Consider the following 26,371-nt stretch of genomic DNA (forward strand, 5'->3'; position numbering starts at 1 on the left):
ATGGTAGTTCCTCAATAAATAATTGCAGAATTACTGAAAAATTTTACTGTTAACTTAGGCAGTGGTAAAACCATTGTTTGGTAGCTCAGAACTCAGCAAGTAAATAGCAACATTTGCTGGAAGAACAGATAGTTTTTCAAATCCAATTCAAGGACTGGGTATGGTGGCTCATGCCTGTAATCCCAGCACTTTGGGAGGCCAAGGCAGGCGTATCCAGGAGTTGGAGACTAGCCTGACCAACATGGTGAAACTCCGTCTCTACTAAAAATACAAAATTAGCCAGGTGTGGTGGTGGGCACCTGTAATCTCAGCTACTTGGGAGGCTGAGGCAGGAGAATCGCTTGAACCTGGTAGGCGGAGGTTGTAGTGAGCTGAGATTGTGCCATTGCTCTCCAGCCTGGGAAACAAGAGCAAAACTCTGTCTCAAAAAAAAAAAAAATCCAATTCAAATGATTATGGAAGTAGTGGAGAAATAAATAGGAAAATGATAAATAATTAAGATAATATATAATATGGCTATATTTTAATCTATTGTTGGTATGATTTTCTCTTTTCCCCTTGGGATTAGTATCTATCTCTCTACTGGATATTAATTTGTTATATTTTCTCATTAGAGCAAGTTACTCAGATGGAAAACTGAAAGCCCCTCCTAAACCATGTGCTGGCAATCAAGGGACCCAGATCACGGTAAGAATGGTACATGGGAGAGTAAATTGTTGAAGCTTTGTTTGTATAAATATTGGAATAAAAAATAAAATTGCTTCTGAATTTTCAGGGTAATAATAAAATGAATTTGCACTAGTTAATGGAGGTCCCAAGATATCCTCTAAGCAAGATAAATGACTATTGGCTTTTGTGGCATGGCAGCCTGCCACATCCTTGTCTTTTTTAAGGGCTAGGAGATTCTTTATTGGGATGGCAAAAATCAATGGCAGGGTAGTTGTCATTGAAAGAAGATTAAGCTTGACCCCAGAAGGCATGGGTTAGAGCCCAGCCTTGTCACTCAATGGTTGTATGTCCAGAGGCAAGTCACTTAACATCCCTTAACCCCAGTTTTCTCATCTGTCAAATGAAGCAAAGAATACTTGCCCTCTTGACTTAAAGGGTGTCTGATGAGACATATGACTGTATCATTAGCTGGGAGAAAGTCCATCATGCTGCCTATGTATAGTGCCTCAAGTTGGTCTCTTTCCCTTCTATGATTACACAAAGCACTCCGCTGTCATGTTATCCATCCCGCCCCTCCACTCCAAGTCCCATCTAGAGCACATCTTCTTGAAGTCCACTGTAACCTGCCTAATCCTGGATGTGACGAGCCAGGCAGGAGGCAGAAAAGAATGTGTGTTTTGCAATACATGTTAAGAGAGATCTTGGGCTGGGCACGGTAGCTCACACCTGTAATCTCAGCACTTTGGGAGGCCGAGGAGGGCGGATCATCTGAGGTTGGGAGTTCGAGACCAGCCTGACCAACATGGAGAAACCCCATCTCTACTAAAAATACAAAATTAGCCAGGCGTGATGGCGCATGCCTGTAATCCCAGCTACTCAGGAAGGCTGAGGCAGGAGAATTGCTTGAACCCGGGAGGCAGAGGTTGTGGTGAGTTGAGATCATGCCACTGCACTCCAGCCTGGGCAACAAGAGTGAAACAGGGTCTCAAAAACAAAAACAAACAAACAAAAAAAATCTTGTACCACGGTGACCACCGTGTGATTTCCAGGAACTTCAAATGATCTAAGAAATTTTGTGATTATTACTAGTTTGAAAAATACTTTTTTTTTTTTTTTTGAGACAAAGTCTCACTCTGTTGCCCAGGCTGAAGTGCAGTGGCGTGATCTCAGCTCACTGCAATCACTACCTCTTGAGTTCAAGCAGTTGTCCTGCCTCAGCCTCTTGAGTACCTGGGATTACAGGCATGCGTCACCATGCCCAGCTAATTTTTGTATTTTTAGTAGAGACAGGGTTTCACCATGTTGGCCAGGCTGGTCTCGAACTCCTGACCTCAGGTGACCCACCCACCTTGGCCTCCCAAAGTTCTGGGATTACAGACGTGAGCCACTGCACCCAGCCTGAAAAATATCTTTGAATGCCATGTGATACTATACTTGTCAGTTTACATGTGTGTCCCACTAAATCATGTACTCTCCTGAGCAGGATCATGCTTTGTCTTCATATTTTCTGTACAAAGCAAAGACTCTGACACAAAGCTAGCCCCCAGTGCATAGTTGAGAAATCAGTGAATGAATGTGGGAGGCAGGAAAAATGTCCTTTAATTCTTCTGTTAATGCTGTCTTATCCCTGGCCCCAGTCAGTGCTTAGAACTGTGCTGTTGGTAAATATAATTGGATTCACTATCTTAAGACCTAGCTTTTGCCAGGACATCTTGGGTTTTATTTTCAAGTACTTCTATGAATTTACAAGAAAAATCGATCTTCTGTTCAGGTGGAGGACCTTTTTTACAACATAGCCACGAGGAGAAAAGCTTTAAAAAATCCAAGTGAAGAATATGGGAAAATTTTGGAAGTTGTTGGCAGGTACAGTCCAAAATCTGGGAGTGGGTCTCTGAGATTTGTCATCAAAGTAATGTGTTCTAGTGCTCATACATTGAACAGTTGCTGAGCTAGATGGTGAAAAGTAAAACTAGCTTACAGATAGTTTCTGGTCAAGGTTTAGCCACCAATTTTGCAGTTTGTCTCATCTCCCCAGGAAAGAGCAGTTGGTCTTTAGATCAATGAGAGCTCTTTGATGGCAGACAAAACAAAATGACTCTAGCCAACTTGAGCTAAAAAGAAATTTAGTGGAAGGCTAGGAGTTACCACATGAAGTGTGTGCAGCTGCCCCTTGGAGAGAGTAAGAACCAGGGGGCCTCTGGGACTTAACATCATTACTGTACTCCAGTTGTTTTCATTCTTTTCCTGACTTTGCTCTAGAGTCAGTTTCCTAACAGAGTACATTCGATGATCATGTGCCCATATCTGTGGGGAGAAGATTTCTTGATTGGCAGTCTTACTAAGGGTGCATATCAAGTAGAATGGAATAGAGGTAGTTTCCCAAAGGAAGATGAGAGGCTGTTACCAGGAGGAGGAGAAGGGATTCAGGACAGATGAAAACAACGTTATATCCATGATAGACTTACGCTGCTGGTACAGATGGTACAGATGGCTTCAGTATAGGCTCTCCGAACCCACATATCATTGATTATGATAGGGATATGTTAACTATTTTTTAATGTATATATGTATGTGTGTGTGTGTATACATATGTATATGTATATATATTTTTATATATGTATATGTATATATGTATATGTATATATTTATATATGTATATGTATATATTTTTATATGTATATGTGTATATATATTTATATATGTATATGTGTATATATATATATATTTTTTTTTGAAATGGCATTTCGCTCTTGTTGCCCAGGCTGGAGTGCAATGGTGCGATCTCAGCTCACTGCAACCTCTGCCTCCTGGGTTCAAGCGATTCTCCTGTCTCAGCCTCCCGAGTAGCTGGGATTACAGGCACTTGCCACCATGCCCGGCAATTTTTTTTTGTTTTTTTTTTTTTAGTAGAGAGGGGGGTTTAATCATTTTGGTCAGGCTGGTCTTGAACTCCTGACCTCAGGTGATCCGCCCGCCTCGGCCTCCTAAAGTGCTGGGATTACAGGCGTGAGCCACCATGCCTGGCCATTTTTCAGTATTTCTTTTTTTTTTTTTTTTTTTTTTTTGAGACAGAGTTTCACTCTTGTTGCCCAGGCTGGAGTACAATGGCGTGATCTCGGCTCACCGCAACCTCTACTTCCCAGGTTCAAGCAATTCGCCTGCCTCAGCCTTCTCAAGTAGCTGGGATTACAGGCATATGCCACCATGCCCGGCTAATTTTGTGTTTTTAGTAGAGATGGGGTTTCTCCATGTTGGTCAGGCTAGTCTCAAACTCCCGACCTCAGATGATCCTCCCGCCTTGGCCTCCCAAAGTGCTGGGATTACTGGCATGAGCCAGTGCTCCTGGCCCATTTTTCAGTATTTCTAAAAAAAATCTAAAGTGGGTCAAACATTTCACCTTAATAAAATGACAGGTTTGTACATCAAGTTTCTTTGCTTTTTCTTGGAATTTTATACTTTTTTTTTTTTTGGAGACAGAGTCTTGCTGTGTCACCCAGGCTGGAGTGCAGTGGTGCGATCTCAGCTCACCACAACCTCCATCTCCAGGTTGAAGCAGTTCTCCTACCTCAGCCTCCTGAGTAGCTGGGATTACAGGCACATGCCACCATACCCGGCTAATTTTTTTTTTTTTTTTTTTTTGTATTTTTAGTAGAGACAGGGTTTCACCATGTTGTCCACGCTGGTCTCGAACTCCTGACCTCAGGTGATCCGCCCATCTCGGCCCACCAAAGTGCTGGGATTACAGGCGTGAGCCACCGTGCCCAGCCTTTTTCTTGGAATTCTATCAATCAGTGTCAGAATATTCATTACCTCCTAAAAATAAAGGAGTTCTAGTTGGCTGTTTTGATTCTAGGTGTGGTAAAGTGAAATATTGTTACTTAATAAATGCATTTTGCTAGACACAATCCTTCGGTTCACGAGCTCTGTAGAGAAAAGAGAAATAACCGCCAACCAAGAAAAGATTGGGAGATACTAGAATAAGACCCAGGGGCAGGAAGAAGCCAGTGAGAAGGAGGGCATGTTGAGGGCTCTGAGAGAGAATAAAAGCAGGGGTTGTTGGAGCTAGCTTCTCAAGATGTCCTTGAGGCAAACCAGACCTTTGGGACACTCTGAAAATAAAACTGAAAGTGAAGAGATTATGGGCCGAATGTGGTGGCTCACGCCTGTAATCCCAGCACTTTGGGAGGTCGAGGCGGATGGATCACCTGAGATCAGGAGTTCGATACCAGCCTGGCCAACATGGCGAAACCCCATCTGTACTAAAAATACAAAAAAAATTAGCTGGGCCTGGTGGCAGGCGCCTATAATCCCAGCTACTCGGGAGGCTGAGGCAGGAGAATCACTTGAGTCCAGGAGGCGGAGGTTGCAGTGAGCTGAGATTGTGCCATTGCACTCCAGCCTGGGCAACAAGAGCAAAACTCTGTCTCAAAAATAAATAAAAATAAATAAAAAAGAGATAGTGGCGTGATATCCTTGATTCTATCAGCAACCTATAAAAGTAGAGAGGAGCCTGTGTTTTGATTCAGTCACCTTTAGCATTTTTATATCCATGAAGTTTCTGCTGGTTTATTTTTCTGTGGGTAAAATATTAATAGGCTGTATGGAGATATTTTTCTTTATATGTACCTTTGTTTAGATTACTCAACTCCACTAATTTATTTAACTAAAAGGGGGCTCTGACATCTAGTGTGTGTTTTTGGCAACTCTTTTCTTACTCTTGTTTTTCTTTTCCAGGTATTCAATACACAATGCAGGCATTAGTTTCTCAGTTAAAAAAGTAAGTTCTTGGTTTATGGGGGATGGTTTTGTTTTATGAAAAGAAAAAAGGGGATTTTTAATAGTTTGCTGGTGGAGATAAGGTTATGATGTTTCAGTCTCAGCCATGAGACAATAAATCCTTGTGTCTTCTGCTGTTTGTTTATCAGCAAGGAGAGACAGTAGCTGATGTTAGGACACTACCCAATGCCTCAACCGTGGACAATATTCGCTCCATCTTTGGAAATGCTGTTAGTCGGTATGTCGATAACCTATATAAAAAAATCTTTTACATTTATTATCTTGGTTTATCATTCCATCACATTATTTTGGAACCTTTCAAGATATTATGTGTGTTAAGAGTTTGCTTTAGTCAAATACACAGGTTTGTTTTATGCTTCAGATTTGTTAATGGAGTTCTTATTTCACGTAATCAACACTTTCTAGGTGTATGTAATCTCCTAGATTCTGTGGCGTGAATCATGTGTTCTTTCAAGGTCTTAGTCTTGAAAATATTTATAGTGTAGTAGAATTATTTTATCCTCCAATGCCCCTTCTTTTCCTTGTATTTCCATTATCATCACTTTAGGATTTCACTTATTTATCATTCAACATTTATCAATTGCCTCTCATATTCCAGGCTTTGTGCTAGAAGTTAGGGATATAAAGACAAATAAGATATTTCCTGCCCTTAAAGACTAGATTCGTGTCGCTAAGTCTTCATTATCAAGAAAAGCATAAGTGGGGAAAAGTGCTTGCATTATGGATTCCTCATAGTTGCTCCCCTCTGCATGTAAAAATCACCATTTCCATCATAGATTCCTAGCGGTCTCAGGACTTTATAAAGCCCAAAGTGCCTATGTCATAATATGAGGAAAAATACTGAGACCCTTCCATATGTGGGAGGTATATGGATGAGACAGCTCCTGACTTCACTTTTCCCAGAAATCTGAAAAGCAGCAGCAGTCATTCCAGAGCCCAGTTTCTACTTTGAAGGGAAGATTATTTATTCTTTGAGCTAACCTGACTGAGGAACAATTAGTTTGCTTTTAATTTACTATTTTCTTTTTCTTTTCTTTTCTTTTTTGAGACAGAGTCTCACTCTGTCGCCCAGGCTGGAGTGCAGTGGCTCAAACTTGGCTCACTGCAAGCTCCGCCTCCCGGGTTCACGCCATTCTCCTGCCTCAGCCTCCCGAGTAGCTGGGACTACAGGCGCCTGTCACCACACCCAGCTAATTTTTTGTATTTTTTAGTAGAGACGGGGTTTCACCGTGTTAGCCAGGATGATCTCGATCTCCTGACCTCATGATCCACCCACCTCGGCCTCCCAAAGTGCTGGGATTACAGGTGTGAGCCACCGTGCCCAGCCACTATTTTCTTTCTAATTGTTAATGAATTAATTTTTTAAAACTGTGCTCCTAGAGCGAAGGGAGAGCTCTGTTTACAGTGTAACTTTTCAGAGCTTCTTTAACTAGATTTTAAGATCAGAATTAGTTGTTGTGAAATCTTAGGGACTGTACAAGATTAGAAATCCTCTATAGCAGCATTTCCCAAAGCAGGCTTCCAGAACACTAGCCTCATGAGGCATTTTGGGAAAAAAGAGTTTGCTGGTTCAGTGTGTATGGGCAGTGCCACAAGCCGTACCCTCCGTTGAAGACACTTATTCCACACATTACTGCATAAAAAGCTTCCACCAGCCATTTGGCAAACTTATTGAGTGTCTGCTCTTTCCTGGGTATTGTGCTATATGGTAGGGTTATACTAGTGAACAAAGAAGAAATGATGCCTGCTCTCAGCTGACTTTGCAGTTGGAAAGACATGAAATAATTACGCCATTCATTAGCAGATTGTGCTAGATGCCTCACTGGAAAAATAAAGGACATGATGGAAAACTGTAGGGTCAGAGAAAGGGATCATTAGAGAAGGTTCTTTGAAGAAATATTTTTTGAAATATGAAGGATAAATAGGAATTAACTAGGTACCAATAGGTTAGGAGTAGAGCTTTCCAGACAGAGGGACTAGTTCTTGGGAAGGTCTCCAGACAGAAATAAGTGTGGCTTGTCTGAGGACCTCTTATTCGCCTATTAACCTTCCCTCCCCAGTAAACACTCCTGGGAACAACACACATTGTAGAACCACGTTGTGGTGCTGTTCAGTATAGCAAGTAATTCAGCAGAGATAAGTTCTTGGAATCTCATCTTTGGGATTTAGTTACTAAGATACATTCAAGTTTGAGCAAAATAAGGTCTCAGAGCTTGGACTCATTGTTCTGTTCCAGCAATTAGAGCAGTACCTGGCACATAGCACAAGTGCTTGAAAACACTGACTGAGTAGGGTAGGTGGGTGAGTGGGTGGGTGGATCGATGGGAGGATGGGTGGGTGAATGGATGAACAGACAAATGGATGGATGAATGGACAGGCACAGGAGGACCTCAAATGGACCAAGTCTTCGGGGCCCTCATTTCACAAAGTTAGTTTATGGGAAGGAACCTTGTGTTTTTAAATTCTGATTCTTTTGTAATGTTTGAGTTTTGAGTATTTTCAAAAGCTTCAGAATCTCTTTTCTAATAGAGAACTGATAGAAATTGGATGTGAGGATAAAACCCTAGCCTTCAAAATGAATGGTTACATATCCAATGCAAACTACTCAGTGAAGAAGTGCATCTTCTTACTCTTCATCAACCGTAAGTTAAAAAGAACCACATGGGAAATCCACTCACAGGAAACACCCACAGGGAATTTTATGGGACCATGGAAAAATTTCTGATCCATAGGTTTGATTAAACATGGAGAAACCTCATGGCAAAGTTTGGTTTTATTGGGAAGCATGTATAATTTTTGTCCTAAGTCTGTGCTCAGCCCTCCCACATGTGCTCATTGCTGGTTGACTGTTGGAGTCTGGTTCTTACCTCTAAGAGGAAGCCCAGGAGAGGGCATAACAGGCTCCTGTGAGCCAGCACACTGTCCTCACCTGATGGTGTCAGAGTCCTTACAAGTAAGCCCTAGCCAGAACATTGCTGGAAGAGATCAAGGGCCACTGTTTGAAATTGCACAGCAGGATACGGAAAAGGGGTACCTTAGGTATAGGCATTGTCATTAAAGAAATTGCTAAGATACTTGAGATTTTCCTGTTTAAGGAATGAGCTTTATGATACAAAGAGCAGTTCTAAAAATTAGGGAGGGAATTAACTAAATTAATTAGGATATTTCTCAAATTCCTTTACAGTTTTTGTCTCTCTGCTGATATAGTGTTTACATGATTGTTATTTACTAAACAAATGCTATTTTGTATTCTGCTCCTTATAACTTAATTGTTTATTACAAGGTTTTGATGGTGACCTACCAACAACAAATAATCCCAAACACAGTCTGAATTTTTCGTTTTCCATCCAGAAATAAGATGAATCTTTCCATTTCCGTGTTTTCAGTTTTCATCATTTTTATCCTGTAGGTTACTTATCTTTATTTTAAAGCATTTCATAATAATTTTATAGTTTTCGTTTTGTTTGCTTGTTTGCTGTTGGAAATGGAATATTCCCTCCTTCCATTTAGACTGCTAACCAGCTGTAAATGTTTCAAAATATGCATGTTTTACAGCAGTTGTTCAAAGCAATACAGGAACAGTAAGGACAGAGCCAGTCATTTTACAAACACATTGTGTTAAACTGATGTCTATTAGCAGGGTTTTTCCTATTTTATTAGGAAGGACTTACACCTGATATATAACAAAGCTTGTTTTAATCAAGGCTCAGAAAATGTTTTTCATTAGTTTTTTTCCTAACCATGAAGAATAACTGCTTTGTAACACACATGCTGGCTATAAAGCAGACAAAAAATTCACTGTAGGTGCTGCCTGACTGGCCTCTGTCCGTGTTTCTGTTGGGGCTGCTTACCACAGCCTCTGCATTATCATTAGCTAGTGTGTTCACAATACCAAGTTCCCAGTAGCAAAGAAAGGTCAAGCTCTTACACATGCCATTCATTTATCTACACTGTGCAGGCGCACTCAGGTGGCAGGGACAAAGACCACTCCTTTGGCGCATCTCAAGTTCAGAATTCTCAGCAGAGGGGCTCCAGCTGTCCTTTTGTCAGGTGCCCATGCCTGCTCCAGGCCTGTGTGGTCAGGACACGTGTTACAGAGTACAGTGACATTAATGATGGGGCCATGGATGTGGTGAGCACTCAGAGAATGTTAGTCTCTTCATTGGTAAAGTCACAACCACTTTTCCTGTTGGAAATAAAAAGATTTGACATATCCTTGTCTACAGCAACACAGGACAACAGATAATCAGCAGGTCATCTAAATCTGTTCAGAGAGAAAGGAGAGCTGTTTCCTGAAAATACATCTTCCCCTGATTTTAGTCTTATTTTTTTCTGCCTTTATTGCTTTCTACCCTCTTCAAACCAGCCTCATTTCCTAAATTACCTTGAATATGCATTGACACTTGTACTGCCTGAAATTCTGGAAAACTCAGTATGGCTACTCCACAGTCAGAACTTCCTGAGCAAAGTTAGTTGCTCTCTCGGCTCACTGTTTTGTTTTGTTTTTTTTTTCCTGCCTCAGGTTTATTTGTACAAATAGCACAGGAGGACCAGCCCCATGCAGATGGTAGCCCAGGGGCGGGGGTAGGGGGTCACACCAGTCCTTCTGTCCTCACGTTGGCAGAGATATCTACTCTGAAGCCTTTGTAGGGGCCTGGGCACCTTTGGGAGCCTGAGCTGGAACTGAAGGTGGAGCTGCAGCCTGGGCCTTGGTTTGATCGTTGGCCTTGGCCTTTGGCCAGCACAGCCTGAGCCCCTTGGCAATACGGGCACGAGCACGCTTCCCAAGCTTGGGGTGGGCAATGTAGGCAAGTCGATCGAGCTTGCGGCTGACACCCTTTGAGATCTTGGGCTTAACCTCCTTGGGCTTTACGAGGGCCTTGATAGCCTCGGCACGTGCACTCATGGCCTTGGCATTGTTGGCCTGCATCTTCTTTAGGCCCTTCTTGTTGTGCTTCTTGGCAAAGCGCATGTTCCTCAGGAACTTGGGGTCCACCCCCTTAAGAGATTCGTATCTTTGTGATCGGGGTTTCTTGATACCATTTCTGTGCCATTTTCGGGACTGGTTGTGTGTGGTGTGGTTCTTGGACTTCGCCATGTCTACACCTTAAGCCGCGGCTCCCGAAGCGCCTAGAACCGAAAGAGTTGGCTCACTATTTAGCACACACACACGTGTATAATAGTGCTGGCCACTTGGGGTTGGAATTAGTTTATTTATCAGCATGTTGTCTCCCAGCACTTGGTGTGTGTGATATGCAGTATGTATTTGCAGAATGAAAAGTCTGAGGGCTGACGTCATATTTCCCACTGTGCCCAGAAAGAGCACAGTTAGTCCACATGAGCTAATGGGGGCAAAGGGAAGTGAGGAGGGAGAATGTACTGCCTTATCATGTTTTCTATTACTTGGCTGAAGTAAAACAGTTCCAAGCCGATAGTAAGATAGTGGGCTGGAAAGTGGCGACAGCTAAAGGTGCACCTTTCTTCCTGGGGATGTGATGTGCATATCACTACAGAAATGTCTTTCCTGAGGTGATTTCATGACTTTGTATGAATGTACACCTGTGACCTCACCCCTCAGGACAGTTTTGAACTGGTTGCTTTCTTTTTATTGTTTAGATCGTCTGGTAGAATCAACTTCCTTGAGAAAAGCCATAGAAACAGTGTATGCAGCCTATTTGCCCAAAAACACACACCCATTCCTGTACCTCAGGTAATGTAGCACCAAACTCCTCAACCAAGACTCACAAGGAACAGATGTTCTGTCAGGCTCTCCTCTTTGAAAGAGATGAGCATGCTAATAGTACAATCAGTGAATCCCATACACCACTGGCAAAAGGATGTTCTGTCCCTTCTTACAGGTACAAGGCACAGTTTTCCTTCATTTATTCACTAATTTAGCAGAACCTCACTAAGAGCCTCCTATATGCCAGGCTCTGCGTTAGCAATAAAAAAAGGAATGCCATGCCTCACCCCATCAGGAGGTGCTGATAGCTTGTAGGCAGAGTGGAAACAGATGTGCTCTAGAGGCTCTAAATATTACTTCTGCTGGGGTCAGTTGGGAAGCCACAACAGCTACTGTTCATCTTCCATAAAAGACAATCAGCCAGGCACAGTGGCTCACACCTGTAAATCCCAGCACTTTGGGAGGCTGAGGTGGGTGGATCACAAGGTCAGGTGTTTGAGACCAGCCTGGCCAACGTGGCGAAACCCTGTCTCTACTAAAAATACAAAAATTAGCTGGGCGTGGTGGCGGGTGCCTGTAGTCCCAGCTACTCGGGAAGCTGAGGCAGGAGAATCGCTTGAACCTGGGAGGTGGAGGTTGCAGTGAGCTGAGACCGTACCACTGCACTCCAGCCTGGGCGACAGAGCGAGACTCCATCTCAAAAAAAAAAAAAAAAGACTGGGTTCTGTTCTGTGGAGGTTGTTGTCTTAACATATCCACTGTTGATTGCCCAGATGTTGATGTAATTAATTTAGCAGTCGTAAATAGTTTAGCACTTGCATTAAATAGACCAAACCCCATAGTAGGTATTTGAAATACAGAATAAATGTGAGGTACCCCTGCTCTAAAGGAGTTTATAGTCCAGAGCTGACTTATGGAGGATTTCTTTCTATTATTTCTGGGTCTGCTACTAATTTGTCTATTTCATATCCTAATTATCCTTGTTTTCATTTTGATTGAAAGGGGGAGAGCATAGAAATTGTGGTAAAAGGTAGTTTTATTTTATTTTTTATATGAGATGGAGTCTTGCTCTGTCACCCAGGCTGGAGTGCAGTGGCACAATCTCATCTCATTGCAACCTCCACCTCCCGCGTTCAAGCAATTCTCCTGCCTCAGCCTCCCGAGTAGCTGGGATTACAGGCGTGCACCACCACGCCCAGCTAATTTTTGTATTTGTAGTAGAGATGGATTTTACCATGTTGGCCAGTCTGGTCTCCAACTCCTGACCTCAGGTGATCCTCTCACTTTGGCCTCCCAAAGTGTTAGGATTACAGGCCTCAGCCACTGCACCCAGCCTAAAGTTAGTTTTAGATTAAGTGTTTTCATGTTTTCCCTTGCAAAGTAATAAACTGGTCAAGTTATCACCTTGTTCCATCTCCATATTAATCAGGGTCCAAACAGGAGATAGAAACCATGCAACATTTTGAGTAGTTGAATAAAGAATTATAAACAGGAGATTAGAGTAATAGGGGATTAGATAGTAAGAGGTGAAGAGATAGGAACAGCAGATATAAAGAACAACCATTTCCTCCTATGGCTGAGATACCATCCCCTCACCACACTCCCCCACCTACTCACTGAGATGCAGACCTTATTCAAGAGAATGTAACTGGCTTGCTGCGAGGTAAAGTCAATGAGGCACTCCCCAGTACCACTCTGAGGGGATGCTGGGGAAAACTGCCCATGAGAAGAGGGCACATGCTGCTGGCCACTTGTGCTAAAGAACTTGAAGTCTGATAGGAGTGCACCCTAACCTGGCATAGAAACCCTTTCTTCCTGCTGAGTCCCTCTAGCGCCTTATACTGGCAAAGCTTTACATTGCAAACCTCCATTATCACAGAGCAAGCAATGAAAGATGGACTCAGAGCTGAGGCGATAAATTGATAGCTAGCATAGCCTCTAAACTGACTTTTATGACTACATTTTATGGATAGAAAGTGTTCTTGTATATATTGTTTCTTTACATAATAGGGGACTTATTCATGGCTGCAGATGAGAAAACAGATCCTAAGAAGTTAAGTGACTTGCCCAAGGTCACACAAAGAATTCCACTAGTTCTAAAATGACAGTAATTACAGTTAACATATATTGTATGTGGCAGATACATATAAAGCACATGGCATTAATTTTTTTTTTTGAGATGGAGTCTTGCTCTGTCGCCAAGCTGGAGTGCAGTGGCACAATCTCGGCTTACTGCAACCTCTGACTCCCTGGTTGAAGGAATTCTCCTCCCTCAGCCTCCCGAGTACCTGGGATTACAGGCATGAGCCACCACGCCCGGCCACTTGGCATGAATTTAATTCCCGCCATAAACCTGTGAGATAGGTAATTCTGTTATGTCCACTTTACAAATGAAGAGACTGAGGCAAAGAAAGATGATGTAACTTACGCAAAGCTACACAGCTCTTAAGTAGCAGTGCCAATATTTGAACACACTCAGACTCGATCCTGAGGTTTTGACCACTGTGTCATCTGGCCTCAAATCTTCTGGCCACCACATACACCATATGTGGGCTTTTTCTCCCCCTCCCACTATCTAAGGTAATTGTTCTCTCTTATTTTCCTGCCAGTTTAGAAATCAGTCCCCAGAATGTGGATGTTAATGTGCACCCCACAAAGCATGAAGTTCACTTCCTGCACGAGGAGAGCATCCTGGAGCGGGTGCAGCAGCACATCGAGAGCAAGCTCCTGGGCTCCAATTCCTCCAGGATGTACTTCACCCAGGTCAGGGCGCTTCTCATCCAGCTACTTCTCTGGGGCCTTTGAAATGTGCCCTGCCAGACGTGAGAGCCCAGATTTTTGCCTGTTACTTAGGAACTTTCTTTGCAAGTATTACCTGGATAGTTTTAACATTTTCTTCTTTGAACCTAGTTATAAAGGTATTGTGCTGTTGTTCCTAGGCTTAGAGTCATAAGGCCTGAGCTCACTTCCTCACTTTGCCTCCATCTGGAACCTTAGACCAACTTCCTAGGAAAACGAGCTGTCTGAAAACAGAATAGGGTGCCTCTTCAATGCGGTCTTCACTGGAGATGTTCAGGAGGAGGCTACTCCCACCTACACAGGGTGCAGTGGAGGGGCTGGGCCCCAGGGAGGCAGCAGGAAGAGTGGAAAGAGCGGAGGCTCTACTGTTGGACAGACCTGGGTTACCAGCCGTGTGACTAGCCTTCCCTGGCCTCCATATCCCCCTCAGTAATGAAGGAATGTGTCATCCCCAAATCCAGGGACAGTTACAAGCAGTCAGTGAACAGAAAGTGTCTGGTACAGCTTCTAAGTGCTTATTATTCTAAGTCACTTCACTTACCTGAGTTCTCAGTTTTCCTATCTATAAGACAAGCAGGTTGGATAAAATGTTCTCCAATATACTCCTGGTCCTGAGATGATGTGATTGTGGGCAGCCCTTTAATCATGGTGAAGATGTTCATCATAAGCACACTGAAACTACAAAATAGGAATATAAATATTTTCTCCATTAAATTATGCTGGATCCTAGAAGCAAAAACTGGAACTGTGAAACCCTACTTCACAGAAAACTTAAAATTCCCAAGCAGATGAATGCTTCTCGGAAGGACACTGACAGTTACCTACCTGGAAAGAATCTAGATGGAGGTGGCATGGGCACTAAGCGGTGAGATTAAACCCAGTTAGGGCAGCCCCACCAGCCTTGGAACCCACACATCTGGAGATTGTTGATGCAGAGAGAAAGGTTCCTACTGGTGAGACCTGAAAGGGATATGCGGCAGATGGGAGGAAGAAGTTCTGTCTGGAAACCAACCCTTGTTCCTCCGTTATTGATTGACTCCTGGTACCAACATGAGCCCTAGGTCTTATAGAGGCCATAAGTCCCTATGCCTTATAATGCCCATGGATGAGATGAGGCCACACATGCCCCCAGTGGGTTAACATGTCTAGCGTGGGTAAGGCTCTTGGAGCACTATGATACACAGGAAATGCCCAGTAACTGTTAGTTGGTTTGATATCTGTTCCCATTGCTCACTTAAGCTCAGTGCCCCTTTACTGATCCTTTTATTCTGCCTCCCTCTGCACATGTGCATTGAGACTCCTATCTGAGACACATACTGTGTTGGGTGCCCAGGGATGCAGCATAGATGTTGCTGCCTTCCACAGAAGCGCTCATGGTCTGCTAGAGAATATATCCCATGGGAGAGAAAAACAGACTCGGGAGAATATAGCAGGGGCCCTTGTCCTGGACTTTGGCAGTTAGGAAAGGGAGGGAAGAGACATGGAGGCTGGGACCCAAAGGCTAAATAGGAATTTGCTGGGCCAAAGGGGAGGGGGAATGAAAAGAGTGTTTCTGGCAGAGGAAATGGCAAAGATAAAGGGCTGGAGGCGCAAGAGAATATGTGTTTGAGGATCTGAAAGTTGAGTGCAGTGGGTCCAGTGTTCTCTACCCTGGCTGCCATTAGAATTACCTGGGAAACTTTTAGAAAATTCCAGTGTCTGGGCCCTCCCTAAAACAATAAATCATTCTTGGGTGGTGGGGTCTGGGCATCAGGATTGTTTAAAACCCTCCCCAGGTACTGTCATGTGCAGCTGGGGTTAAGCTGTGCTGGGGTCTGAGTATGGATCTGTTAGGGCAAGCGGCGGTGATGGAGTTGAGGCTGCAGAATTCAGGCCAAATAGAGAGGTTTTCATCAGGATATTAAAGAGTTTAGATTTCAATTTGGTGGGAATGGATGGGATCTTATTTGCATTTTATGAAGAGCTCCCTGGTTGCAATATCAGAATGGATTGGAGAGGAGCAAGATGGAAGCCTACAGTGATTTGGGAGAAGTGGTGAGGGACTTGAGACACAGGAAGTAGCCCCATTCACTAATAGTTGAGTATGTAGATTTGCCAGGACCTGGAAATGGTTTGGCTGGTGGGGAGTGGGAAGAAAGGCCCAAAGTGTGAAATGAAGATGGAGAGCACATTGCCTAGCCCAGAGTGATTGCCGTTTGCTCTGTCCCAGTTGAGGTCCAAGGGGTTGGCCAGAGATCATGGAGTCTGTGGCTCCATGGGGAGAACAACCTCTCAGCATGCCTCCTTGTCTTATCCTGGGTTAGTCAGATTCATTTTGTTAGATTACATTTTTTTTTCCAGTGGAACTCTGCTTAAGTCCTGACCAGTATGTTTTCAGAAGGATCAGAGGGCCTGCCCTTGTCCATTGGTGCATGACACCAGCTTGGTGGGTTCCTTGCTGCTCCCTGTTTTCATAGGGTTATCAGAATACCTTCTCTCCCTGCCACCAGCAGGTCACACTGGCTCCTGACTTTTTGGCCCATGGAACCACCATCTTTCTGCTTCTCAGATTGTGCCTTGTACTCCACTGATCATGGCCAGTACATCAGAAGCCCTGGTTTGCAGTGAATGCATTTGATATGGAAATCAGGAACCCTGGGGATTCCACTCATCATATTTGGTTGCTGTGTTTTTCCTCCAATCTTTCACCATAACAACAATCAACTCAGAAGATTTCTATAACCACTTGTGTGGGGGTTTCTCCCACACACTAAACAAGCAGTCAGTTCCAGAGTGGACAGCAGCTGGTCTCCTCCAATTTAATTCCAACACTGTCTACTTGGAGATAGCATTAGATCCCACAGGTTGAGGGTGCAGTCCCCTAGACTGCCCCCAGTCTCCTGCTTCAGACACCAGTCACAAGTCCAGGACTCTAGAAGTTCTGACCAGTTTCAAGTTGGGGTTCCCACAACCCCCCACTTTATTTTTGATTAATTTGCTGGAGTGGCTCATAGAACTCAAGGAAACACTTAGTTTTCTGGATTTATTACAAAGATTTAAAAAGATACCAATAAATAGCCAAATAAAGAGATACACAGGGCTAGATCTGGAAGGGTCTGGAGCGCAGGAGCTTCTGTCCCCATCTACTTGGCTCCCAGCAGATGGATGAGTTCTTGTTCATTTTCCTGTCAGCTTCGACGTGTTCAGCTCTCTGGAAGCCTGCAAACTCTTGTCTTCTTGGGCCTTTTATGGAGACGTCGTTAGGCAGGCATGATTGAAACATGGACAACTGTGTCAAAATATGATTGGACATAAAGGGGTCTAAACTCAGTAAGGCCTGTTTGTTCAGATTCTTCTTGGCTTCTCTGTGGCCATTCTTTCCTCCAGGATATGGGGCAGGACCCCTATGGAATGAGGGTCTTATGACCCACAATCAGATTAGAGTCCTGCCTTGGGCAAGTGAAAGGAAAGCAGGAGAAGGTAAGAGAAATTCTGTTGCCTAAGACCTTCTGAGGCCTAAAGCACCCCAACATTATAACAGAAGACGATAACAGGACTATGGGAGTTATGAGCTGGGAACCTTGGACAAAAATATATACATATTAAATAAATATTAAGTGTATATATATACTTACGTATATTAAGTGTATGTGTGTGTGTATATATATATTTTTTAATTTACTGGTGGGTTTTGGGAAGCAGAAATTACCATAACTACTCTTAAATATCTTTTAAGTCTCTTTGAAGTTAGAAAAGTCACTGTACCTTTTTGTTTCCATTGGCCCTGTACTTCTTATTATACCCCAGCAGGAGGAGCATAATGTGTTGTTATATCATTCTGGTGATAAGATTCATAAGTGGGTTCAGCTGGTGACAGCCTGATTCCCTCATTGTAAACTTATCCATCAACATGTAGCTTAATGGTTTCACCTTTTGTTGATGAGCATTACCTGAATCAGTTATTTCATTAGATTGCAAGATTATGCTTTTCTGATTTTATCATTTCTTCTGTATTGACTGTAATTCTTTGGTATAGAAGAACTTTCCCTTGTTAATAGCTATTTGGTTGTCCTGAAGTACAGTTCTTACTAGAAAGTAAGACCAAATGCCGAATTATATCCCTCTAGCTAGCAATTTTCGAAGGAATGAATGGTGTCCTAGTAATTTCCAGTGGTGTTTAATTACGTTTTCCCTTCTCTTTCTCCTTCTCTTATTCCCTCCCTCTCCATCTCCTCCCTCCTCACTTTCAGTTTTTTGCTCTTTCAGTATTTTGTCATAGCTGTTAACAGAGCAACATATTTTAATCAATTGTAGTCATTTTTCTTTTTGGTGCTCAAATTATCCCATCTTACTCCCATGGAAGCAAGCCCTTGGAGCTAGGGCCCTCTACCTTTTGACGGAATTCCATTTGTCTTGATAATTTCCTTGTTTCTGACAAGACAAGATGTTGCAGGCACATTTTATACTTTCCCAGCCCAAACCCTGGAATAGGCCTTTTCTCCGAGGAGCTCTAGTTCATTTTAGTGGGAAATGGTATTTAGAGACTATAATCTGGGATCTGGGAGTCCTCATTGCTACTGAGTAGTCATTACTTTTAGGCTTTTCCAGTGGTCAGAGCTAGGAAATATGTATATTTAAAAATGGACAGTTGAATGGTTGTTGCCAGGAGCTGGGAGGAAGGGGAAGTGAGAAATTGTTTAATGGGCACAGAGTTTCAGTTTGGGGAAGATGAAAAAGTTCTAGAGATAGCTGGTGGTGATGGTTGCACAACAATGTAAATGCCACTGAGCTCTCATTTAAAAATGGTTAAAACGGTAAATTTTATATATATTTTACCACAATAAAAAAAAGTCTTCTTCTGGCAGCACCCCCCCAAGACAAAAATATGAAAATTTTACACTGATACTTCCATTTCGAGATAATTTTAAGATTATAAGGATTTTGCTTAATTCTTGAATTTTATACCTGTAAACCTTTTATACTTCAAATTTTGGGCAGAATTGCTTCTATAACAATGATAATTATACCTCATACTAGCTTCTTTCTTAGTACTGCTTCATTTGGGGACCTGTATATCTATACTTCTTCTTCTGAGTCTCTCCACTATATATATATATATATATATATATATATATATATATATATATATTTTTTTTTTTTTTTTTTTTTTAATACAGACTTTGCTACCAGGACTTGCTGGCCCCTCTGGGGAGATGCTTAAATCCACAACAAGTCTGACCTCGTCTTCTACTTCTGGAAGTAGTGATAAGGTCTATGCCCACCAGATGGTTCGTACAGATTCCCGGGAACAGAAGCTTGATGCATTTCTGCAGCCTCTGAGCAAACCCCTGTCCAGTCAGCCCCAGGCCATTGTCACAGAGGATAAGACAGATATTTCTAGTGGCAGGGCTAGGCAGCAAGATGAGGAGATGCTTGAACTCCCAGCCCCTGCTGAAGTGACTGCCAAAAATCAGAGCTTGGAGGGGGATACAACAAAGGCGACTTCAGAAATGTCAGAGAAGAGAGGACCTACTTCCAGCAACCCCAGGTATGGCCTTTTGGGAAAAGTACAGCCTACCTCCTTTATTGTGTAATAAAACTGCCTTCTAACTTTGGCTTTTCATGAATCACTTGCATCTTCTCTCTGCCTGACTTGCCCTCTGGAATGGTGCTGGAATGGTCCTGTGGCCTTGTCCACTGTCTGCCTTTGACCATAACTTGAAAGTCGCCCACCATAGTGTCCTTTGAAATAACTTAAATGTCCACAGTTCCAAGCATGAGTTAAAAACACTTCAGAATGTAGAGTAGTTGTTCAATTGAATAAACACACACACCAGAAAAAAAAGCAAGTTTATCTTTTATTTTTAGTAAAGAATTTTGATAGAGCCTCAACACCAGAAATGGCTAGAGAGAGAAGCCTAACATATCTGGAGGATTATTTTTCATCCTACTTAAAGCTGCTTTCACTTTTTTCAGAAAAAAACACACGTTCTGAATCTAATTTATAAAATTCCCTGGCCGGGTGCTGTGGCTCACACCTATAATCCCAGCACTTTGGGAGGCTGAGGCAGGTGGATCACCTGAAATCAAGAGTTCGAGACCAGCCTGACCAACATGGTGAAACCCCATCTCTACTAAAAATACAAAATTAGCCAGACATGGTGGCGCATGCCTGTAATCCCCGCTACTCGGGAGGCTGAGACAGGAGAATGACTTGAACCCGGGAGGCGGAGGTTGCAGTGAGCCGAGATCGCGCCATTGCACTCCAGCCTGGGCAACAAGAGCGAAACTCCGTCTCAAAACAAACGAACAAACAAGAACCCCAAAAATCCCTGAAGTACATGAGCTAGTGGTGAAAGAAAGCTGGAGAAAAGGAGCAGGAATAATAATAATAATAAAGATTGTCATTTAATTTTGAGTACTTCCAGTGTACACTCTGCAGGTACTCTAAGACATTACCTCACTGAAATCTCTAAGGTAGATATTCTTTATTTAAAGTGTACTTGTATGAAACCTGGAGCTCAAGGTGAAGGAATTTGCCCAAGGCTGCACTTGCACTATCGTGGCACTAGTTAGCCGTGTGAACTGGGACACGTTACTTCAGTTTGCTCATTTCTGAGTCAGCCTAGCAAGATGACTTCTAAGAATTTTTTCCAGCCGGGCGCATTGGCCTGTAATCCCAGCACTTCGAGAGGCCAAGGTGGAAGGGTCACTTGAGTCTAGGAGTTACACACAACACACACACACACACACTAGCCAGGCATGGTGGCAAATGCCTGTAGTCTCAGCTACTCCGGAGGCTCAGGTGGAAGGATCACTTGAGCCCAGGAGGTTGGGGCTGCAGTGAGCCATGATCACGCCACTGCACTCCAGCCTGGCTGACAGAGTGAGATCCTCTGTCTCAAAAAAAGAAAAAAAAAGATTTTTTTCCAGGGAATAATAAAGGAAGCTAATATTTATGGAGCATCTACGGTGTGCCAAATACTTTGCATACGTTATCTCATTTAATGCTCTTATCCCTGCAGGGAAAGTATTAACATTTGTTTATCACTTGCAGAACTAAGTGATATTTACCACAGAGTAGTCAAATATTTTCAAGCCCAAAATCAAGTGGTATCACTTTTCTGCTGAGAATGTTTCAGTGGTTTCCTTTGTTCTTGGGATAAAACTTAAATCCCTCACCCTACCCTTGCTCCAACCCTCCACTTTCCTTCTCCCATGTGGTGATTTGGCCATACAGCTCTTGTGGCTGATCTGAACTGACTGAGCTTTTTACCCTTTTGCTCTTGCTGTTCTTACAGCCTGGGAACCCCCTGGTTACCTCTTGTCTTGGTGTGGTGGCTTACATCTGTAATCCCAGCACTCTGGGAGGCCAAGGCGGACGGATCACCTGAGGTTGGGAGTATGAGACCAGCAAGTCACCTCTTGCCAGTGGCCTTTGTCCATTGAATCTGAAGTTCTTTCTTCTCTCATTTCCCCATCATTCTATTATGCTACCTTGTTTTATTTTCTTCATTGTGTTTATTGGTACTTAAAATGATCTCTTTTCTGTTGCTGTTTGACTCTCCCACTAGAAAGTAAGCATTGTGGATCGGGCACTGTGGCTCACACCTGTAATCCCAGCACTTTGTGGGGCAGAGGCGGGTGGATCACCTGAGGTCAGGAGTTCGAGACCAGCCTGGCCAACATGGTGAAACCCCATCTCTACTAAAAATACAAAAAATAGCTGGGTATGGTGGCTCTTGCCTGTAATCCCAGCTACTCAGGAGGCTGAGACATGAGACTCACTTGAACCTGGGAGGCAGAGGCTGCAGTGAGCTGAGATCACGCCACAGCACTCCAGCCTGGAAGACATAGTGAGACTCTCTCTCAAAAAAAAAAAAAAAAAAAAAAAAGGAAGTAAGCATTGTGAGGGCAGGTACCTTATCTGTTTTGTTCATTGCTGGATGTAGTTAGTATACAGCAGTATCTGATGGATGGATAGATGGAGGAATGAATGAATGAGACTTCACAAATTCAGCTCACTTGCTCAAGGCCCTGCAGCTCTACGGGATGAAGCTATACTCCAGAGTCCTGCTACATTGGCTGTGTGGCCAGCTGCTGGGATCTGAGGGTTATCAGATAAGCAGTCTACCAGAGAACAGACTGATCTTGTTGGCCTTCTGCCAGCACAGGGGTTCATTCACAGCTCTGTAGAACCAGCACAGAGAAGTTGCTTGCTCCTCCAAAATGCAACCCACAAAATTTGGCTAAGTTTAAAAACAAGAATAATAATGATCTGCACTTCCTTTTCTTCATTGCAGAAAGAGACATCGGGAAGACTCTGATGTGGAAATGGTGGAAGATGATTCCCGAAAGGAAATGACTGCAGCTTGTACCCCCCGGAGAAGGATCATTAACCTCACTAGCGTTTTGAGTCTCCAGGAAGAAATTAATGAGCGGGGACATGAGGGTACGTAAACGCTGTGGCCTGCCTGGGATGCATAGGGCCTCAACTGCCAAGGTTTTGGAAATGGAGAAAGCAGTCATGTTGTCAGAGTGGCCACTACAGTTTTGCTGGGCAAGCTCCTCTTCCTTTACTAACCCACAATAGCATCAGCTTAAAGACAATTTTTGATTGGGAGAAAAGGGAGAAAAATAATCTCTGTTTATTTTAATTAGCATTAATTGGTATTCTTGTTAAACCATAGGACTCAGAGTAAATCAGTCATTTCACCAATTTTCAGTTTGTTTCTGTCTTAGCTAACAGCAGTGTAATGGTCAGCAAAATTCTTATCTTGTGTACTGAATGGCATGTCCTGTTGCTGAAAGTGCACAGGCTTGGGAGGTAGCCATGAGCTCAAATCCTGGCACTACCACCTCTCTTGTGTGACCTTAGACTCCTGACCTAACCTTTCTATGCCTCAGTTCTTTCTTATCTATAAAATGAAATTAATTTTACCCTTAAAGATCATCGTGCTGATTAGAGATAAAATATAAATAATAACACTTGTTACAGAGCAAGGAGTTGACACTTCTATATTCTGAAGACAAAGTGGTAAATCATTATCATCTATGTCAGAAATAGCTTTTGAGAATACCTGAGTATAGAACTATCTTGATCCCTGTTACTTCAAAACTAAAATAATGGTTTTAGGAATTAAAAGGTGAGGCTAGTCACCTCCAAGGGATGAACTGACTCAGGGATTGAGGTATATATAACAGTGAACTGGTCCAAACAACAATCCTGACCCCACTTTATGAGTGAGACTATGAGTAATGGTCTAAGTGTAGACATCATTGTCCAGGGCTCCAGTAGGCAGCTCTGTACTTGAGAATTTAGCAGTGACCTTTCTATTTTTCATCTATTATACTTTTTTTTTTTTTTTTTTTTTGACACAGGGTCTCACTTTGTCACCCAGCTGGAGTGTGGTGGTGCAATCATGGCCCACTGCAGCCTCAACCTCCCTGGGCTTAGGTGATCCTCCCACCTCAGCTTCCTGAGTAGCTGTAATTACAGGCATGTGCCATCATGCCCAGCTAATTTTTCTTTTCTTAGAGGTGGGGTTTTGCCATGTTTCCCAGGCTGGTCTTGAACTCCTAGGCTCTCACCTCTGTCTTCCAAAGTGCTGGGATTACAGGTGTGAGCCACCACACCTGGCCTATTACACATTTCTTAATTAAAGTAGTCAAATTTGAAAACTGTTACAAAGTGTATCTTAAAATACGACGATCTGGTTTAATTTTTAAAAGATATGAGTAGCCAAGGAGCAATTCTGTGCCTTTCCCACTAGTCCCTAACCTTTTAAAGCAGCTGCTTCTTGGCTGGGCTCAGTGGTTCACCCCTGTAATCCCAGCACTTTGGGAGGCCGAGGCGGGTGGATCATGAGTCGAGATCATCCTGGCTAACACAGTGAAACCCTGTCTCTACTAAAAATAGAAAAAAATAGCTGGGCGGGGTGGCGGATGCCTATAGTCCCAGCTACTCGGGAGGCTGAGGCAGGAGAATGGCATGAACACGGGAGGCAGAGGTTGCAGTGAGTCGAGATTGCGGCACTGCACTCCAGCCTGGGCGACAGAGCGAGACTCCATCTCAAAAGGAAAAAAAAAAAAAAAAAACCATCTGCTTTTGATTCAGTGGCTTCTTTAATTTTGTCGGTCTCAGTCACCATTTGTCTAAGCAAATTCAGGCAGGCTTCACCTTGCCTTTCTACATTTGTTCCCTTTTCTTAGCATTTTGGGCCTTTGTTTACACGTGGGAAAAGACCCACAGGTTGTCTCTCCCTTTGGGCAGGATACAGGCTTCCTGTGACTGAGGTTTTGCTAGCTGTAGAAGTGGCTGCCAATTGGCTTCTGGTTTTTATTTCCATGATTTGCTCCAGTTGCTCTTCCCTTCCATCACTGTTAGCTTTCAAGCTAGGAACTTTTAAAATGCTTTTAAATAAAAGTGAGCTGTTACTTGATGCATTTAGCAGTCTTCCTCACAGTGGTTTTGATAGACAGACTCCCTCAGTTTGGAATTTATGAGTTTTCTTTAAGGGTTTGTCTCCCTCATGTATAGCAGGCTGTTGAAAGTTACAATGTCAATAACTTTCTGAATAGTATCAAACTGTTTTCAGTGCAGTGTATTAACAAAACTAACCTGCCTCAAGTTTGGTCAGCTTTGGAGTCTCACTGAGGCTAAAATGATAAATCTAAATGATTTAAAATTGTGTATTCCTACACAGTATCTCACTTAATTATATAATAGTCTTGTGAGTGAGGCAGAGCAGATGCCGTTTTCTCTATTTTAAAGATGAGGAAAATGGAATGGAAAATGGAGAGGACAGACTAATTGCAACATCCTCGCAATCAAAAACAGGCCCAGGTTCATGCCTTGTTGGCGGTGGGTTGCTACTGGCTGTGGCCTTCATGCAGGAAGGCTAGATGCATAACCAGGTCAACAGCCCGTGCAGGACAAGCACGCCATGTAATTCTGATTCCATTGACTGAGGCTGGTGTTTTCAAACGTGCTGGTGTAGGGTCTTACAGACAGAGTCATCTGTGCTGTGGGGAATGGAATGTGCTCTTGCTTTGGAGCCAGAACTCCTCTGAAGCTCCCACCACCTACACCATTCAGAGGCCAGACAGAAATTTGTTCACCATTTTGGGCATGATTTTCGTGCTTTTGTAAAATGTGCTTCACTGCAGCCCTTACTGGGCTGTGGTGATGAACACTTAAGATACTGTGTGTGTGCTTTATAATCTGTAAGGCACTGTTCAAGGGGAGGGACCTCTGCCATGAGCCCCTACCCACTGGTATCTGGTTGACATCCAAAGCCCCAGCCTGGGAGAAGCTGATTCTCGAGTTGAATGCTGTATAGGGATTTGACTGAGGCTCAGATTTGGTGAGGAAGACCACTAACCTTAACAGACCAACAGGCTGGCTACTCCCTGATGAAGTTTTCCAGGCCATGAAAGAAGTAAGAGATACATTCCTTGTAACAGCTTTCTTAGTTGCACCTGTATGATTATTTGATCAGTGTGTTGTCTGTGCAGGGATCATGTCTGTGGAGCTCACCACCTCGTCCTCGGTGCTGAGCAGAGTGCCTGGCATGTGTACTCAGTAGATATTTGCTAAGGGAGCGAGTCAGTGATTGAGAGGAGCAGCCTGGGAGGTAAAGCCCTAGAATGTTTATTTTAAAGGGATATCAAAGTTGAACATTCAGTTAGACAGTTCTCTTGAGTCTAGGGATTTACCCATCCATGGTGGACACACTTTCAGTTAAAAAGTAAGGTTAATTTTGACAGGTTGCAGTATCCAGGCAAGCATTCTATGGAATAAGGCTCATCTCAGGGATTAGTAATGACTGAATTTACTTACTGCTAGTCCCATAATTTTGATCTGTTAATTAATGAGGTTAAGAAATGTCATAAGCTATTTGGTACCATTTAAAGTGAAAATACCCTTAACGTTTTTTGCCTCCAGATATCCACACTTAATTTCATTTTCTTGCTCTTTGGTGAACAGTCCTGGGTCTGAATGTATATATCCATGGTTTGTCACTAGATGACAGGTTTTTTTGGAACAAGAAATCAGTTCAGTGAACATTTGTCAAGTATCTTCTCTGTAAAAAGTGTAATGTGCCAAGCTCAGAAGTAGGAAGTGAAATGGATAAACTATGACCCCTGCCTTAAAGAACACCATGGTGTTGTATGGGAATTGTTTAGGTAGAATGAAAGAAATCCTCTAATAGAGATATGAGGCCAGTTCAGCAGAAAGCCAGGGTGAGATCTCCTGAGAGGGATGGAAGGGTGTCTTGATCATCTCTGGTAGCAGCAAAGGCACTGGCATACAGTGGCCACTGGAAGACAACCAGCAGGGGATGGGGGCGTTTACCCTTGCAAGTGAGCATTAGGAACTAGAGGACTGATTGCCCTTTCTTCAGGTTTGGTTTCCCTTGCTGCAGAAAAAGATGCTGAGAC

At 43.1% G+C, this 26,371-nt stretch overlaps 2 protein-coding genes across 7 annotated transcripts in view; one reads left to right on the forward strand and one right to left on the reverse strand.

Moving 5' to 3' along the window:
* The window catches only part of MLH1 (mutL homolog 1), a 57,776-nt gene that overhangs the window by 13,445 nt on the left and 17,960 nt on the right, over positions 1 to 26,371 (forward strand). For 3 of the 6 annotated variants that reach the window (XM_003826110.5, XM_008951571.5, XM_034956102.3), the window contains exons 5-13: positions 615 to 687; positions 2,441 to 2,532; positions 5,404 to 5,446; positions 5,595 to 5,683; positions 7,996 to 8,108; positions 11,083 to 11,176; positions 13,759 to 13,912; positions 19,105 to 19,475; positions 22,231 to 22,379. In XM_003826110.5, the coding sequence (XP_003826158.2) occupies positions 615 to 687; positions 2,441 to 2,532; positions 5,404 to 5,446; positions 5,595 to 5,683; positions 7,996 to 8,108; positions 11,083 to 11,176; positions 13,759 to 13,912; positions 19,105 to 19,475; positions 22,231 to 22,379 (1,178 nt within the window). Of the gene's footprint in view, positions 1 to 614; positions 688 to 2,440; positions 2,533 to 5,403; positions 5,447 to 5,594; positions 5,684 to 7,995; positions 8,109 to 11,082; positions 11,177 to 13,758; positions 13,913 to 19,104; positions 19,476 to 22,230; positions 22,380 to 26,371 lie in introns of those variants that run through there. The other 3 variants (XM_063602242.1, XM_034956103.3, XM_055109644.2) reach the window with 3 other exon arrangements.
* LOC100972901 (large ribosomal subunit protein eL29-like) lies at positions 9,760 to 10,622 on the reverse strand. The gene has a single exon (XM_055109653.2). The coding sequence runs from the start codon at positions 10,562 to 10,564 to the stop codon at positions 10,097 to 10,099; it is 468 nt and encodes a 155-aa protein (XP_054965628.1). The 5' UTR covers positions 10,565 to 10,622; the 3' UTR covers positions 9,760 to 10,096.

This window comes from Pan paniscus, chromosome 2, assembly GCF_029289425.2.
Source record: "Pan paniscus chromosome 2, NHGRI_mPanPan1-v2.0_pri, whole genome shotgun sequence".
NCBI classification, from domain to species: Eukaryota; Metazoa; Chordata; class Mammalia; order Primates; family Hominidae; genus Pan; species Pan paniscus.

Excerpts from the sequence above, each read along its gene's own strand:
- LOC100972901 (XM_055109653.2), bottom strand. The coding sequence starts at position 10,564 with ATGGCGAAGTCCAAGAACCACACCACACACAACCAGTCCCGAAAATGG.